Source organism: Panthera uncia, chromosome E1 (genome assembly GCF_023721935.1).
Source record: "Panthera uncia isolate 11264 chromosome E1, Puncia_PCG_1.0, whole genome shotgun sequence".
Lineage (NCBI taxonomy): Eukaryota > Metazoa > Chordata > Mammalia > Carnivora > Felidae > Panthera > Panthera uncia.
In genome coordinates, this window is record NC_064814.1 from 50,128,202 (window position 1) to 50,144,851 (window position 16,650).

Below are 16,650 nucleotides of genomic sequence, written 5' to 3' on the forward strand. Positions count from 1 at the left end.
TTGTGCCTCCTGTTTAAATTTCTCTTAGCGTCTTATGTAAGGATTTGTTGTAGATGGATACACATACACACACGTGCATGCGCACCTATACATTTTAATTTTATTTATTTTATTTTTAAAAAGTTTTATTTTTTTTACATTTTTAAAAAATTTTTTTAATTTAATTTTTTTAAATTTCCATTCAAGTTAGTTAGCATCTAGTGCAACAATGATTTCAGTAGATTCCTTAGTGCCCCTGACCCATCTAGCCTCTCCCCCCTCCTACACCCCCTCCTGTAACCCTCTGTTCTCCATATTTATGAGTCTCTTCTGTTTTGTCCCCCTCCTTGTTTTTATATTCTTTTTGTTTTCCTTCCCTTATATTCATCTGTTTTGTCTCTTAAAGTCCTCATATGAGTGAAGTCATGTGAGTTTTGTCTTTCTCTGACTGACTAATTTCACTTAGCATAATACCCTTCAGTTCCATCCACGTAGTTGCAAATGGCAAGATTTCATTCTTTTTGATTGCCGAGTAATACTCCATTGTGTATATATACCAACCACATTCTTTATCCATTCACCCATCCATGGACGTGTGGGCTCTTTCCATACTTTGCCTGTTGTTGATAGTGCTGCTGTAAACATGGGGGTGCATGTGTCCCTTCAAAACAGCACATCTGTGTCCCTTGGATAAACACCTAGCAGTGTAATTGCTGGGTTGTAGGGTAGTTCTATTTTTAGTTTTTTGAGGAAACTTTATACTGTTTTCCAGAGTGGCTGCACCAGCTTACATTCCCATATACATTTTTATTTGGAGGTTGAAATGAGGTTTTTTAAATTTCTATTTATTTTTGAGAGAAAGAGAGAGAGAGAGAGAGAGAGAGAGAGAGAGAGAGAATGTGCACACCAGTGGGGGAAGGGCTTCAGACTTGGAATTGTCAGTGCAGAGCCCTAGTCAGGGCTTGAACTCAAACTGTGAGATCATGACCTGGGCCGGAACTGACTGAGCCACCCACGTGCCCTGGAGTGCTTGCTTTAAGTTCATAGTTAAAGAAATCATTTTAAGATGCTAAAGAAAGGATTTCTGCCCTAATTTGGAGACATGGCTAAGATTTCTTTCAACTCAGGCTTTCATTCTTTGATGAGAGAGCGACTGGTATATATTCAGCCCAACAGTTGGAGAAGTAATGAATTGTGGTTCACTTTAATGGTGATTTCCACAAATCCTTAAAGACTCAGACTTCCCTGATCTCCCACGGTCCCTGGCACATGCTCCCCAGTGCTCTGGTCGTGCTGTTACAGCACTGACTGCTTCCTATTGCATTACAATTGTTCGCCCATCCTACTCTCTACCAGAATACAAATTCCTCTTTTCTTGGCAATAGCAGATAGGAGGTATTTACTACTTATGGTGGGGGTTGGGACAAGGGAGAATAATAATCAAAGGAAGGTCTTAAGCAATGATAAACAGCTGTCAGCATAGAAAACACATTGGTTGAGCCTCTTCCCTAACATGACTAGAAAAATTAATGTTCATCTGGTTATGGGTCATGGAAAGCAGCATCGAATATGTCATCCAAAGGAGAGGCTGCTTCTGCTTATATTAATGTTATCAAGGATAATGTGGGATAGCCTACAGGGTATACCTAAGTGTCATAGAGGTATCCATAGTGTCTGTATTGTTTGCTCACTGTGCCCATCAGGATTGATGCTCTGAAGTTTGGCGAGATTTAGATGGCTGAGATCTCTCTCTCTCTCTCTCTCTGTCTGATTGGAAAGGCTCTTTAGTACAGAAATGCTGAGGAGAGGTAGAAGATTAGTTAAGGATGACTGACTGTACATGGTTTGGTTGACCATATACAGTTTTCCTGAGCTGTAACCACAAGGCAGTGCAGTTCTGATATTACTTCTTGGCTTCTGTTCCCTGGGAATCACAGAACCACAGTTTAGCATGGTTCACAGAATCATGTCTGTTCTCTCTTCTCCAGGTCCAGTTCCCAATCCTGTTTTCTTTATAACCTAAAACCTTGCAGCTTATCTTCCATGTTTTTCAAGCTTCTTGCCCAGATTGTTCTACTGTGGAACAGCCACATCTTCCTATCAGTCTCATTTATAAATTGTCTCATTCCCAGCCATTCCTGGCCCTGTTCAGGCCTTTGCAGAAAGTTGTGTCTCCACACGTGCACTCGTTTGGAACCTTTGTTAGCGATGCTTTAAAGACCGTGGCTTTCATTTCATACGCAGTGGGCAGAATGTCTACCTCATTTCCTGGGTGGGTTTCTCCAGGATTTGTGGGGTTGCCTACATGGTCTTTGGGCTTGGTCCAGGAAAGGCGATGTGAGGAGAGTTTTGTAACTTTATTTGCTTTGGAACACACAACAAAGGCCTCAATTTGGATCTCAGTTGAAAATGGAATGTCATTAGGCAGCAATATGGCATCCAGGATTTTTCCCATCTTGGGTTATAAGATAGGTTGATGGGATGCTGCTTCTAACACCTTCCTAAGGGAGTTTCTGAGGTCAGGTCAGAGGAAGTCCAGGGCATGTCAGCCCAAGAGAGGAAGGCTATGGGGCATCTTGGTCCCAGACCACAAGTCAGAAAGGCCTTAATCTTAGAGTTTCAACAGAAGAACCCAAAGCAGGAGACTGAACGCAGAAATAGCAAGGGGAGGCAACTCTCCCATCTTTCAACTTTTGCATGTGTTTTAGAGTTCCCAAGATTGTTTTAGGAGTCACAAAATGCAGACTACTGGCATGTTGCTACCCTCATTTCCATTTTATGGAAAAGGAATCGGCTCTGATAGGTCAGTTGACTTACCTAAAGGTACAGGCAGCTGGGATTAGTCTAGTCAGTTCAACACAGGCTCTACCAAATGGCTTCCATATGCCAAGACCGTTCTGTGTGCCAGGAATACCGAAATGATGAAGACCATCCAGTTGTCCTGCGTTTTCAAATACTATCTAGATGCCAATGATCCCCCAATTTTTATTTCCATCCCAGACCTCTCTCCCAAGTTCCAACAAGCTCCTTGGTAGCTCCACTTGGATGTCTAATGGATGCTTGAGCTCAATGTACTGGCTGAACTTCCGTTTTCTCCCCAGCCTACTCACCCACAGCCTCACCCATCTCTGTTGATGGAATTCTGCTATTCCAATTACTCAATGTCACCTCCTTATTCTCCATTGATGTTTAAGCTTCTAGGAGAGATTGGCTCTCTCTTTAAAACACTCAGAATCCGAACGCTTGTCACCTCCTTTACCACTACCCCGTTGGTCAAAGCCACTACTATCCTTCTCCTGCGTAACTTAACTGTACCCATCTGCTAATGGGTCTACCTGTCCCCTGCTGTCTGTTCTCAACCCAGCACCAAATGATCCTTTAAAATTGTACATCAGCGGTCTCTCCCTTCACTCGGAACAAAACTTGACTCCTTCCAACACCCAGCAAGGTCCTGCCTGATCTATTTCTTCCTCCTGCAAGTCTTTGCTCAAACACTGCCTCCTTAAGGAGTCTTACTCTGACCATCTTATTTAAATAATCACTCACACTCTTGTTTCCCTTTCCCTGCTTTGTTTTCTGCCTTGTTCTGCTAACCAACCACACGATTTCCTTATTCCTTAGGGGTATTGCCTGTCTCCTCCTGCTAGAATGTCAGCTTCTTTAGAGAAGAGATGTTTGCCTTGTCCATGGATGCATTCAGGCTTGGAGAACAGTGCCTGACATGTAGTGGACATTCAGGCATTTGTTGAATCGACTGCTGCCTGAGTAAAGATGTGGCTCACCCGTCACCCATGCCCACCCCACGGGCCCATCTCTCTCGTGGTGAACTGCTGGGTCTCTTCTCTGTTTGGCAGAGCAGGAAGCACCATGCATCTGAGAGTCTCTTCCTTCCCAGAAGGGTGGCTGCTGGAGCATATGAGCCTGGGGGCCACCAATTCCTGATCTGCTTTCAAGCACTCTCTCCCCTGCCCCAGAGCTGAATTTTGACTCTTGGTTTCTATCTCCTGGCAAACTTCTTCAGCCTCCCGTGAGCACAAACTGAAGTCACTTTTAGATGGAGGGAAGCTGGCTTTAAATGTCTCAAAACTTCTCACAGAGTGGGACTCAAAGAATGGGGGGATTAGGATATAGAAGAGGGAAAAGAAGAAGGAAAGAGAGGCACAGGTGTGGACAGATTACTTTAAACCAGTATCCTTCCTGGAACAGGGCTTGTGTGAGGAAGATGGGCCCCAGCCTCAGGGCTTCAAACCTTCTGTTTGTCTGCACTTCTTCTCTCCCAAGCCCCACCACACACCATGGGAGGGGCAGTGTGGGCAGGGTTCTAATTACTCGCATGTATGGACACCTTCGGGGAGGGTACCTGTTAATTGGGAAGCTGGACATTGTGGGCGAGAGGAGAGACCCAGACCACAGTGGTGGATGGGTCCCTGCACAGAAGGGTATTTACTCTTCCTCATATCAAATTGTTGCCTAAACCTGAAGTTCCGTTTCCCCCACTCGGTGTTAACAGAGCTAACAGAGCTTCCCAGCACGAGCTGGAGAAGGACCTGAGTGACAAACAGGCAGCTTACCGAATCGACGATAAATGCCACCATCTGCGCAACACGTCGGATGGTGTCAGCTACTTTCGCGGAGTGGAGAGGGTCGATGCGACGTAAGTTGGGCACGAAGCACTTCTAGGATTTTGACGTCATTTGATTCGTTCTCTCTCCCTTCAAAATGATGCAGGTTAGAAGTGGAAAACATGGGAAGAGAAAAGATCCTCCCTGCTTTGGACGGATCTTCAGTAAGCGTGCATATTTCTCCGTCAGGCCTTGACTCTTGCATCCTGTATTATTTTGTAAAAGAATATTTGTTGTTTACACTTATTGTGGTGAGCACTGAGTAATGTATAGAATCATCAAATCATTGTGTTGTACACCTGAAACTATTAGGACGTTGTAATCCACTGTACTTCAAGAATACATATTTTTAAAAGCTCAAAAAAAGAATATTTGTTTATAGTTCTACCTGTGAAAATAACAGCTACTTGAAGCAGAAACTGTGGGATAAAAAAACAGCTTCCTGTTTTATCATCACTGCTTGTTGCTTAAAAAAAATTTTTTTTAACGTTTATTTATTTTGAGAGACAGAGACAGAGTGCAAGTGGGGGAAAGGTAGAGAGAGCGGGAGACACAGAATCTGAAGCAGGCTCCAGGCTCTGAGCTGTCAGCCCAGAGCCCAACTTGGGGCTTGAACCCACAAACTGTGAGGTCACGACCGGAGCCGAAGTCGGACGCTTACCCAACTGAGCCACCCAGGCGCCCCATCACTGCTTGCTGCTTTAAATGTTGAACATTAAACTTGTTCCATCAGTGGTTTCCATGCCAGGCCCCTGGATGCAGTCTTGGGTTCATGGTCTTTTTCCAATCCTTCCCTTTAAAAAAAAAAAAAAAACCCAACTTGATTGAAGTGAAATTCACCTACACTGAAATACATTTGGTGTACATTTGGGTGGGTTTTGACCAATTTCTATGCCTGTATCACCATGACCACAGTTGAAATGAAGCATATTTTCCTTGCCTTGGGGCACCTGGCTGGCTCAATTGGGTAAGCATCTGACTCTTGATTTCGATTCAGGTCATGATCTCACAGTTCGTGAGCTTGAGCCCGCATCGGGGAATCTTGCTGGGGATTCTCTGTCTGTCCCTCTCTCTCTGCCCCTCCCCCCATGAATAAATAAACATTAAAACACGTTTAAAACATGCTCACCACAACATTATCATTCTCTTCACTCTTTGCTATTCCAATAAAGGGTTATTACTATATTACTGTTTTCATTAGTACTTCCTTGATTACTCCTGAGGTTGGATGTTTCTTCATATGTTTAGTGGGCCAGTGAGACACATTTCTTATGACTCAACACGCTGATACCCTTCATCAATCCCCCCAGGCCTCCCGACTGGACTTAGTGTATGCTTTGGATTTACAGAAACATTAGCAGGAAAATAAGGAACAATTAAGAAAAGTTTCGACAAGCTTTGCTCTGATGTTTATATTTTAGGCAATAAAACCAGGATTCATTGCTATGGGGTTCTGTCTTTCACAAAATGAATGATTTCCTGCAGACCATCTAGGCCGATTCATCCTTGTCACCCACGTATGATTCTACTTTTTTTTTTTTCCCTCCAGGGTCTCAGTGCCCGAGTCCTGGGCCAAATTTACGGATGACAATGTTCTCCATTCCCAAAGTACGCGAGCGGCCTCTTCCAAGCTAAGGGACGACATTCACAACCTGTTGGTTGTGACTGCCAATGAGATGTGGAATCAGTTCAACAAAGTGAACTTGTCTTTCACCAATCGTATTGCTGAGACTGCAGATGCTAAAAATAAGATTCAGATTCACTTAGCGAAGGTAAATCAAGCGCCCGTGGTACCCCTTGGCTGACCCGGATAGATGGGGCAGGGGGCTCTGAGATCACAAATCTCTCACCGCTGCCGCTGAGATGCCGTAAGACGCATGACCTCCTGGCCATCCAGACTGAGAAAAATTAAAGCCAGTACAAAGCACGCCGTTTATTTTAGCCACGTAGCCAGGTGTCAAAATGAAATCGGAATCCACTTGTGTTTGGAATACAAAGAATGCACTGTGCATGGAAAGGTTCCTAGTAGTTAATAGAAACAAAAATATTATGGTTAAAGTTTAATGGATCGCTGGATGTAACTAGGAAGCAAATGTATTATTAGAACATATGGCAGGGATGTTTTCTGTTCAATTATTTCAGGCCCTTTTTCTGGCATACAAAACCCAAACCAGGAAATGATTAGGTGGTTCAAAGTGTTTCTGATATTGAACTTCTTAAAGTGCTCTAAGCATAAACGTTTTACGATGACAATAAAATGAAGGATTTCAGCAGAAGTTGAGTGTTTCAAGATAAACAAGGAGCTCTTTCTTTTGCGTCTCTCTTGGAACCGTTATGATTTCTGTGGATTATGCTGCGTATGGGTTTTCATTTCTTATTTTAAGAACCTGACGCATTCAGCCATGTTGCTGGAAGGTGATATTATCCCCCTGGGGGTACCAGGCTCTCCTGGATGGCAGCAGTTGAAGTCCCCTTCTCCTGGTGTCTTCTTTGGGCAGGAGATCTGTTGAGCCGGGCAGCGTGCTACAGAAGAGAGAAGTAAGATAGTCCGTCGTGTCCCCAGGAAGCTTGTATTTGTGAAGCTTCCCAGCGACACACGGGAAGCTCATGAACAATCAGTAACGATAGAAAGTTATAAACCGCGGTCGCCAGATACTAAATACAGAAAGTGTCGCCGGGGTCTGGGGAAGGAAGGGAACATTCAGGCGGAGTGACGTCTCCAGCAAAGCCTCAGGAGGTGGCCGGTCAGAGGCGGAGGTCAGGTCTGTAAACGGATGGCGTGTGTCCTGGGAAGAGAAACTTGCCAAGGCAGGCTGGAGCCACACGGTAGGACACATCAGTGGGAAGGTGTCCACGGGGCAGTCCGAAGCTATTCCAAAGGCCTCTAGAAGGCTCGCATGATCGGAGTCCCTTTGTTCAACGAACCTGTATTTACTTCTGCATTAGTTGGCTAAGGCTGTCGTAACAAAACACGACAGACCGGGTGGCTTACACAACACAAATCGATTTTCTCACAATTCTGGAAGCTGCAAGTCCCAAGATTGAAGAGTCAGCAGGGTAAGGTTGGTCTCTTCTGAGGTCTCTCTCCTTGGCTTACAGATGGCCATCTTCTCCCTATATGTCCCATGCTCTTCCCTCTGTGCCTGCTCGTGTCCTAATCTCTGCTTATGAGGACACCAGTCGTACTGGACTAGGACCTACCCTCATGACCTCATTAAAAAAAAATTTTTTTTTAATTATTTTTGAGAGAAAGAGAAAAGGCACATGAGTGGGGAAGGGGCGGGGGGGGGGGCGTGGAGAGAGGATCCGACGTGAGGCTCGAACCCACAAACTGTGAGATGGTGACCTGAGCAGAAGTCAGATGCGTAACCGACTGAGCCCCCAGGCGCCCCCCCTCCCCCCAATGACCTCTTTTTAACATAATTGCCTCTCTGAGAGGCGCTTTCTTCAAATACAATCACATTCCGAGACACTGGGGTTAGGATTTGGACACAGGAACTTTTGGGGGGCTGTGGAAGAGAATAGCATTCAGCCCCTAGCCCCTACCAGCTGCATTCGAAGTACTATGCTGGGCACTTTGGGGGGTAAACACACATGGGCAACACACTGGTCCTGCCATCTTGTATCTTAGAGAGACTCAGAGGTTGGGTGACCCTGGGATGTGTCTCCAGGCCACAGGAAGGTGGCCGAGGAAGGGGAGAGTGGTGGGCTGATGGGGAGAATTGGGAGTGCAGAGGTCAAGGTCATGGCAGAAGGCAGAATTGTCAGGGTCTAGGAGAAGAGACCAGGGAGGGATCCAGGGTGATGCAGTTTCGGGGCGGGGGGAACCCTCTTTACGAAAAGAGAAAAGTCAGGACCCCCAAACTGCCAGTGCTCCTCTCACGCAAGTGAGACACCCAGAAACTTGAACTTGATTAGCTTCAAGGCAAATCGTCCACCAGCAGGAAAACGCCTCTATGAGGCTAGTAAGAAGACAAAGAGGCAGGACGTCCTGATTGAGGAGGGAAGTAAGGGCCACTCACACCTCCCGCCTTAGGCACACACGTGTGCTGCTAAATATTTAACAACAGGTGATCTAGCGGTTGTGGGTGGGAAGGAAGCTCCAATTTGCAGTCTTTGCTCATCTCTATCGTGTAAATACTCTCCCCACCTGGCAGGTGGCACCTGGCCCTGGGAAGAGATGCCCACAGTCAGCTCTCCGGAGATTCCCAAGGGACGGGGCTGGGACGGATCAAGGAGCTCAGAGAAACCGCCTCCCCACGGGAGGGCAAGGGGCCCTCTCCTCAAATGCAAGAAGCCTCAGGCATTTGCTCCTCTCCCTACAGACCCTGCAGGAGATCTTCCAGACTGAGATGACCATAGAATCCATCAAGAAGGCCATCAAGGACAAGTCCGCCTTCCTGAAGGTGGCTCAGACCAGACTGGATGAGCGCACCAGGAGACCCAACATAGAGCTCTGCCGGGACATGGCTCAGCTACGGTGAGGCGGGAGAGTGCCCCTGGCAGGAGGGCCAGGCTGGGGGACACACCTGGGGTGAAGCCCACCGGCCCGATGGTGGCTCTGTGGTCTTCATGAAGGCGCTTCCTGCTTTCACACCGGTCAGATCGCGGAGCACAGTGATGCTGATTCTGTAGGAGCCTCCTTCAAAAGTGTTCGTAATTTTTCACGATGGGCACGACGTTGCAATTGAGAATGAATGATAATTCTGGGGGTGGGTGGTGGTGACGGAGGCCCCACAGTTTGAAAGTATTTAATGCCACTGAACTGTATGCTTACAAACAGTTGAGATAGGGGTGCCTGGGTGGCTCAGTGGGTTCAGCATCTGACTTCGGCTCAGGTCATGATCTCCCAGTCCGTGCGTTCGAGTCCTGCATCGGGCTCTGTGCTGATGTCTCAGAGCCCGGAGCCCGCTTCGGATTCTGTGTCTCCCTCTGTCTCTGCCTCTCCCCTGCTCATGCTATGTCTCTCTCTCTCTCTCTGTCTCTCTGTCAAAAATAAACTTAAAAAAAATTTTATAGTAAATAAATGGTAAGTTTTTTGCATGTACAATCCACCACAAAAAAAAAAAAAAGGAAATGATACCAATACTATATGCAAAAAAAAAAATGATAATAAACATTGAGGCTCATTCATTGGGGCCAGTGGGGCGTCCGGGTTCCTCTGCACTCTCCTGGGGTCTGGGGTTTCCAGAACACCTCTCTTATAAGTACCTCTCTTGTAAGTGTTGTTTCCTGTGTGTGTTTCAGCGCCTGGGACTCATCAGAAAAGGGGCGTGTGGTACCAGTTCCAATGACCCCTATCTATTTGCTCTCACTCACTTGTTCTCATTGGCCTCTCTTGGCATTTAATATCTCTTGTCCTCATTAGGACCATCATCGTGGTCCCCTAGGACCCTTTTTGTTAGGCTCATTTCAGTGTATTCTGTTCTCAGTAGAAATCAAAAGCAGCTGGCCATCATCACGTCCTGCACATACACAGGAACAGGAAGATTCGGAGGCCGCTGAACGCTAGATGCATCTGATTAGGATGATGATTTTAACTTCAAACATCCCTTTTTGGGATGGGTTCCTGGGGAATTGGCCAAAGCTTCCCCCCACCCCACCCCACCCCCTCCGCTCCGCCCCACATTCTGGCTTCACGTCCAATTTCCCAACACCTGCCAGTTTGCCTTTTCTTTCTGGATTTCATCATTGCCCTTCTCAGGTCAGGAAAGGCCCCGTGCGGAAGCAAATCGAACTTATAGCAAGTGGAGGCCAAAAGGGGCTGCGCTTGAACTTCCAGATTCCTTTCTGGTGCCGGTGGTTGGTGGCGGGGGGACGGCCGCCCGCTGGTCTTGTCTCCCGCCTGGTTCCCAGATGGGGTTCCCTCATCATCACAAAGTATTTATCCTAGGGCTAAAACAGCTTTGAGCCCCGGCCGGAGACACAAGTGTGGATTCCTCGGAGGCCAAGGGAGATGGCTGTGAGGCCAACAATCCAACGATGGTGAAGATAAGAAAGAGGGCGACGGCCGGGATAGAGTGGCTGCTTGGCTCTCGTTCAGTGCCGGGGCCCGTCCTCAGCCCTCCAGGACCTCACTGACTACCCGCATTTTACAAACAAGGAAACTGAGGCACAAGCGGGTAGAGACGCAGAGTGAGTCCTTGCCCACCGCACCGCAGAGCCCCATTCAACCCAATCAACCATCTCTCTCCCCGCCTCTCACGGGGGTGGTGATTGTACCATTCCCCTACGGCGGGTGCGTCGGATGCTAAGAAGCGTGCTTCAGCCGATAGGCCAACGGAGCGGCTGCCTTTCTCCAGGCGGGGCGGCCGTCCGGGCCATCACAGAGCAGTGCACCCAGGCTGGCACCACGCTTCCCCAAGTGGGTTCCAGGGAGCCCCTCCCCACACGCAGCCCGGGCATTATTCGGGGTGAGCTGACCTCCGCCACCCTGGAGGCCAGGCAGGTCCCCCGACGGCCAGTCTGCAGCGCCCGTTTGCTTCCCAGGACGCCGGGAGTGAGAGCAAGGCCCATCCGGCCCCTTTAGGATTTGCTCGCAGGTTGTGGCTCTCTGAAAATACTATCCGGGGACGCTGAGCGAAGTTTCCTTCTCTGAGAGTTTCTGCAGCGGCACCAGAAGGGGAGACGGGGATCCAAAAATTGTTCACACTGCCATCCGACCCACACACAAGGGGCTGCTTTTTAAAAGGTTTCTGAGCAGCCGTCTAAGTCGTCTAAGCAGACAAGGAGGCATTCAGGGCTGCGTGATTTTTACCTTCTTCCCCCTTCAGGGCTACGCAGAATTTACTCTCCCTTTGCTTCCTGTAGAACCCACAGTATGTCTGTGGCCCCTGCCCCTTTCCTGACCTCAGGACAAAACCGACTTTTGTTTCCGTCAAGATTTCTCGTTAAAGTGTCGTTGCCAAAAGATACGGTCCTAGAGGAACAGCCGTGGAATTTGGGATGACGACTGAGGGAGGGGATCGTTTTCCTTATTCACCCTCATCCTTCGGAGAGGAACCCTTTGGCCGTGTAGACGAAGAAACGAGAAAGACCGTGGACTCAGGGGAGTGAGTGAAAAATTGCAGTTTTCGTGTCCAGACTTTTGTTTTCATTTCAAGTTTTCCGAAGGGGTTCTTTCAAAAGCAATGCTAAAACATTTTTGGCATCTTTGGTGGGAGGCCAGACCAGGCTCTGCTTCACTTAAATAATCTTGGTACGTTAAAAAAAAAAAAAAAAAAAAAAAAAAATGACGGTAGCTTTATTTGTATTTGAACGCAAAATGTTTTTTCAGTTCTGTAATTCCCCTCCCAAAATGAGTGGTTTCAGCAGAACAGCTCTCTGTGATCTGCGGAGAACAAGGAAGCCAGGGGTGAGATGTGGCCTTGAAAGATGAGTGAGAAGGGGCGTCTGGGGGGCTCAGTCGGTTGAGCGTCCGACTTCGGCTCAGGTCATGATCTCACGGTTCGTGGGTTCGAGCCCCGCGTGGGGCTCTGTGCTGACAGTGTGGAGCTTGCTTGGGATTCTCTCTCTCTCCCTCTCTCTCTGCCCCTCCCTCTCCCACTCATGCTTTCTATCTCAAATAAACAAACTGCAATTTTTTTTTTTAATGGTTAAGATGGTAAATTCTATGTTGCGTGTCATCTGTTGCAATTAAAAAACTAGTATCCTGAAAAAATTGCACATTTATCCGGAATTCAAATTTAACTGGGCATCCCGTATATTACCTGGCAACCCTACATTGTGGGGATTACAAATAGGAATGAGACAGTCTTACCCAACGGGGTCCTGTATCCTGAAGCCAGCTCCCCGGGTCTCTGCTTCTGTGCTTTGCTTGCAGGGAGCGGAGAGGGCAGGGGCAGGAAATAGGACCCAGTTCCTTATTATGGCCAGTGAGGCTCCTTATTTCCTTCTTGGTTTCCTGGATAACCGCGTGAAGCTTATAAATTCATGTGGGCCGCCTGCCTGTGGAGAGGGCAGTTCATCAGTCCCCCAGCTCAATTTCCTTGCCTGCAAAACAAGGAAGCCGGGCTTGATGACCTCTCACATTTATTTTCCAGCTGCAGGGTTCTGTGAAGCTATACGGTTGCCTTGGTATAATGATTTTCTCATGGCCTGGGTGTTTTTCTATGATGGAGAAATCCCTTTCTATCTCTAGGGACACCGTATCTTTATTCTGTTCATTGTCACTGTTCTCTTTATATTATTACTGTCTATTTTATTTTATGTTTTTAGGGGCGCCCGGGTGGCTCAGTCGGTTAAGCGTCCGACTTCGGCTCAGGTCACCATCTCGCGGTTTGTGAGTTGGAGCCCTGCGTCGGGTTCTGTGCTGACAGCTCGGAGCCTGGAGCCTGCTTTGGATTCTGTTTATCTCTCTCTCTGCCCCTCCCCTGCTCACGCTCTCTCAATAATAAATAAACGTTAAGACAATTTTTTTAAAAGTAGGCTCCATGCTTAATGTGGGGCTCAAACTCATGACCCTGAGATCACGAGTCACATGCTCTACCAACTGAGCCAGTCAGGTGCCCCTATATTATTGTAGATTTTGATTAATTCCGTGCCCCTCCAGTCTGCTGACAAATGAATTCCCAAATAAAGACGACGTTAATTTTTTTTTTTTTAAGAAGACCTTAATATTGAATCACTAGTTACAATTTGGTAAATTTGAAGTTGTGTTTTCAACAGACTAGAGTCAGACAGGGGAGCAGCACGGTAATTAAAAGCAGCTGAAAGGGGTGCCTGGGTGGCTCAGTTGGTTAAGCGTCTGACTTCAGCTCAGGTCATGATCTCACAGTCTGTGAGTTCGAGCCCCGCGTCGGGCTCTGTGCTGACAGCTCGGAGCCTGGAGCCTGCTTTGGATTCTGTGTCTCCCTCTCTCTCTGCCCCTTCCCCGCTCATGCTCTGTCTCTCTCTGTCTCAAAAATAAATAAAAACATTAAAAAAATTAAAAAAAAAAATAAAAGCAGCTGATGGCTAGTTCCATGCAAAACTATAAGGAGAGTTACCTAAATTCCTATGCCTTGGTTTTGTCATCTGTAAAATGGGGATAATCGTAGTATCTACTTTGTGGTGTTGTTATGGGGATTAAATTGTCTGATCATGGAAAGTACTTAGGACTGTATATACATATGCATATATATTTATATATATATACTACATGTATAGAATGTATATAATACACATATACATGTTATATACTATATTTATATATAATAAAGTAGTTAATAAGTGTGTTGCTATCATTATTATTATCTGTTTTTTTAATTTAAAAAAATTGTTTTAACATTTATTTATTTTTGAGAGACAGAGAGAGACAGAGCATGAGTAGGGGAAAGGGCAGAGAGAAAGGGAGACACAGAATCCGAAACAGGCTCCAGGCTCCGAGCTGTCAGCACAGAGCCCGACGCGGGGCTCGAACTCATGAACCGTGAGATCATGACCTGAGCTGAAATCAGATGCTTAACACACTGAGCCCCCCAGGCGTCCCTGGTTTTTAAATTGTATTAAGTTTATTTATTTATTTTCAGAGAGACAGAGACAGCATGAGTAGGGGGTGGGGGCGACGGGCAGAGAGAGGGGGGAAAAGAGAGAGAATCCCAAGCAGGCTCTGCTCTGCCAGCACAGAGCCTGACGTGGGGCTTGAACTCACGAACCATGAGATCATGACCTGAACTGAAATCAAGAGTCAGATGCTTAACCGCCTGAGCCACCCAGGCGCCCCTATTATTGTCTTTTTATAAACTGTTTCCTATTCTTTCTCTTAAGTGACCACGTAGTCCTCTCTCCTCAGTGTAATTGGCCAAATCCGTGGGTAAAGGAGCGCCTGCTTAACTGCTCCTCAGGAAGAGAAAGACTTTCTAAATACAAACACGGTGGAAGGAATCACCGAAAGAGAGAGAGAGGGAAAGATTTGGCTTACTGTAAAAAATTGAAATCATACGTATAATAAAAACATCATAACCAAAATCAAAAAGGCAAAAAACAACTTAGGGAAAACATTTGCCAGAAGGAAGGCAGACCAAAAACAAAACAAAACAAACAAACAAAAAAAAAAACAGCAAAAAAAAAAAAAAATCAGCATGCCTAATACTGAAAGAGCTCTTTGCAAATGAATAAGATAAAAGTAATACCCCAGTAGAAAAGAAAACAAAAGAGAGCAGTGGCTCAGAGCAGACCAGGCAGTTCACCGTTGACAAGGTCAACAGACGTTTGGGGAAGTTTCACTGATACTCAAGGAAACAATTCAAACAATATTGACCCATGTAACTTGAGGAGATGCTATAGGTTTTTCCATGGAATGAATCTTTTTTTCTCTTTTATCTTAATGAAAAACGTGTCATGTTTCTTTTTACCGTCACAAGGTAATTGGAACTACAGCCTGTTCCACAGTGTTCTGTAGCTGATTTCAAGCACGATCAGCTTCCTGTTTATTATGTTTTCCTGCCTTTACAAGTACGTTGACTCTGGGAACTTGAGGCCTTACCTGGGGACGCTGCTGGGGGGCAGGGGCATTATGACCCGAGAAATGTCCCATTAACTAACCCCTCCCACTGTCCCCCCCCCCAGGCTATGTTGACAGTTTGTGCTGCATTTTAGCCACTGAGTAAAGTCCCTACCAATGAAAATAATTTCGATGATGAAATAAATATAAGAAAGTCCAGCTGAGCTTTGATTCCCCCCCCCCCATTTTTACTATTTAAAAAAATATCACACTGTCACAGGTTTACAAGTTTTGCCTCTGTTTTAAAATATGACATTTTGGGGGCGCCTGAGTGGCTCAGTCGGTTAAGCGTCTTGACTTCAGCTGGTTCATGACCTCGCGGTCCGTGAGTTCGGGCCCGCCTCGGGCTCTGTGCGACAGCTCGGGGCCCGGATCCTGCTTCGGATTCTGTGTCTCCTTCTCTCTCTGTCCCTCCCCCACTTGTGCTCTGTCTCTCTCCGTCTCTCAAACATAAATAAATGTAAAAAAAAAAAAAAAATTAAAGAAAAAATATAATATTTTTTTAAAAGTAGAATCCACTCCCAGCGCGGAGCCCAGCGTGGGGCTTGAACTCCCAACCAAATCCTTGCTTTTTGGATTCTGGGTGTGGTTAAGGGGAGTGGCCCCGGCCTGGTACCGCAACCACAAGGGAGCCCAAGCACTGGTTCCTTTTTTTCTGACGTCGGGGTGCCCCGTGGGGCTGCTGGGGGACTCAGCCCAGCAGCCACCATCCAGTGGGAATCCAGTAACCATGCAGGCCCTTAATTCGGCACATAGCCGGTCTCGGGGGAGTGACTTCCGCCAACCTAACCGGGCGCTTCTCTGCCTCCGCAGCCTTGTCAATGAAGTGTACGAGGTGGACGACACCATCCAGACCTTGCAGCAGCGTCTGAAGGAGGCAGAGGACACCTTGCAGTCGCTGGTCCACACCAAAGCCACCCTGGAGCACGACCTGGCCGTCAAAGCCAATTCCCTGTACATCGACCAGGAAAAGTGCATGAGCATGCGGAAGACTTTCCCCAACACCCTCCGGTTGGTGGGCTTCTGTTAGGGACCGCCACCCCCCACCCCCCCCAGGAGGAGCCGGGGAAAGAGAACCAAAGCCACAGGGCTTTGGTGGCAGCACTGAAATCAGCTGCTCCTCTATTCACTTATTAAAGGATTGCGTTGATAGAAAGGTACGAGCGTCCTGTCCTGGAAAGTCTTATGTTTCCTTCCAAACCTTAATTTTCTACTATTTACTAGGCTGCTGAGCTACGGGAAGGAAATAAAGACACCCGATCTAAAGGAGAAATTTAAAAAAAAAAAAGAGAGAGAGAGAGAAAGGATTATTTGTATTATCCTCGTTATTCTCTGTGTAACACGAATGGGTTGGGAAGTAGAAATGTATCTCCTCTGAGGGTGGTGGGGGCCGGAATCACAGATAGGGTGGATTTTCAGCTCTGCCTCGAAGGAAACAGAAAAGGAGAAAGACCCTTGGGTACGCGGGGTACCTTGGGGGTAGTCTGAGCCAAAACACGGGCGGAAAAATACACAGTGCGTTGGGAGCCCTAGTTAAGGAGACCAGGCTGTGATTCATGATGGCGG

At 46.9% G+C, this 16,650-nt stretch overlaps 1 protein-coding gene across 2 annotated transcripts in view; it reads left to right on the forward strand.

The window, feature by feature from the left end:
* The window catches only part of TEKT3 (tektin 3), a 35,116-nt gene extending 18,876 nt beyond the window's left edge, over positions 1–16,240 (forward strand). For both annotated transcript variants that reach the window (XM_049636919.1, XM_049636920.1), the window contains exons 5-8: positions 4,490–4,633; positions 6,151–6,373; positions 8,927–9,081; positions 15,898–16,240. In XM_049636919.1, the coding sequence (XP_049492876.1) occupies positions 4,490–4,633; positions 6,151–6,373; positions 8,927–9,081; positions 15,898–16,114 (739 nt within the window). In that variant the 3' untranslated portion in view covers positions 16,115–16,240. The remainder of the gene's footprint in view (positions 1–4,489; positions 4,634–6,150; positions 6,374–8,926; positions 9,082–15,897) is intronic.
* The last annotated feature ends 410 nt before the right edge of the window (positions 16,241–16,650 follow it).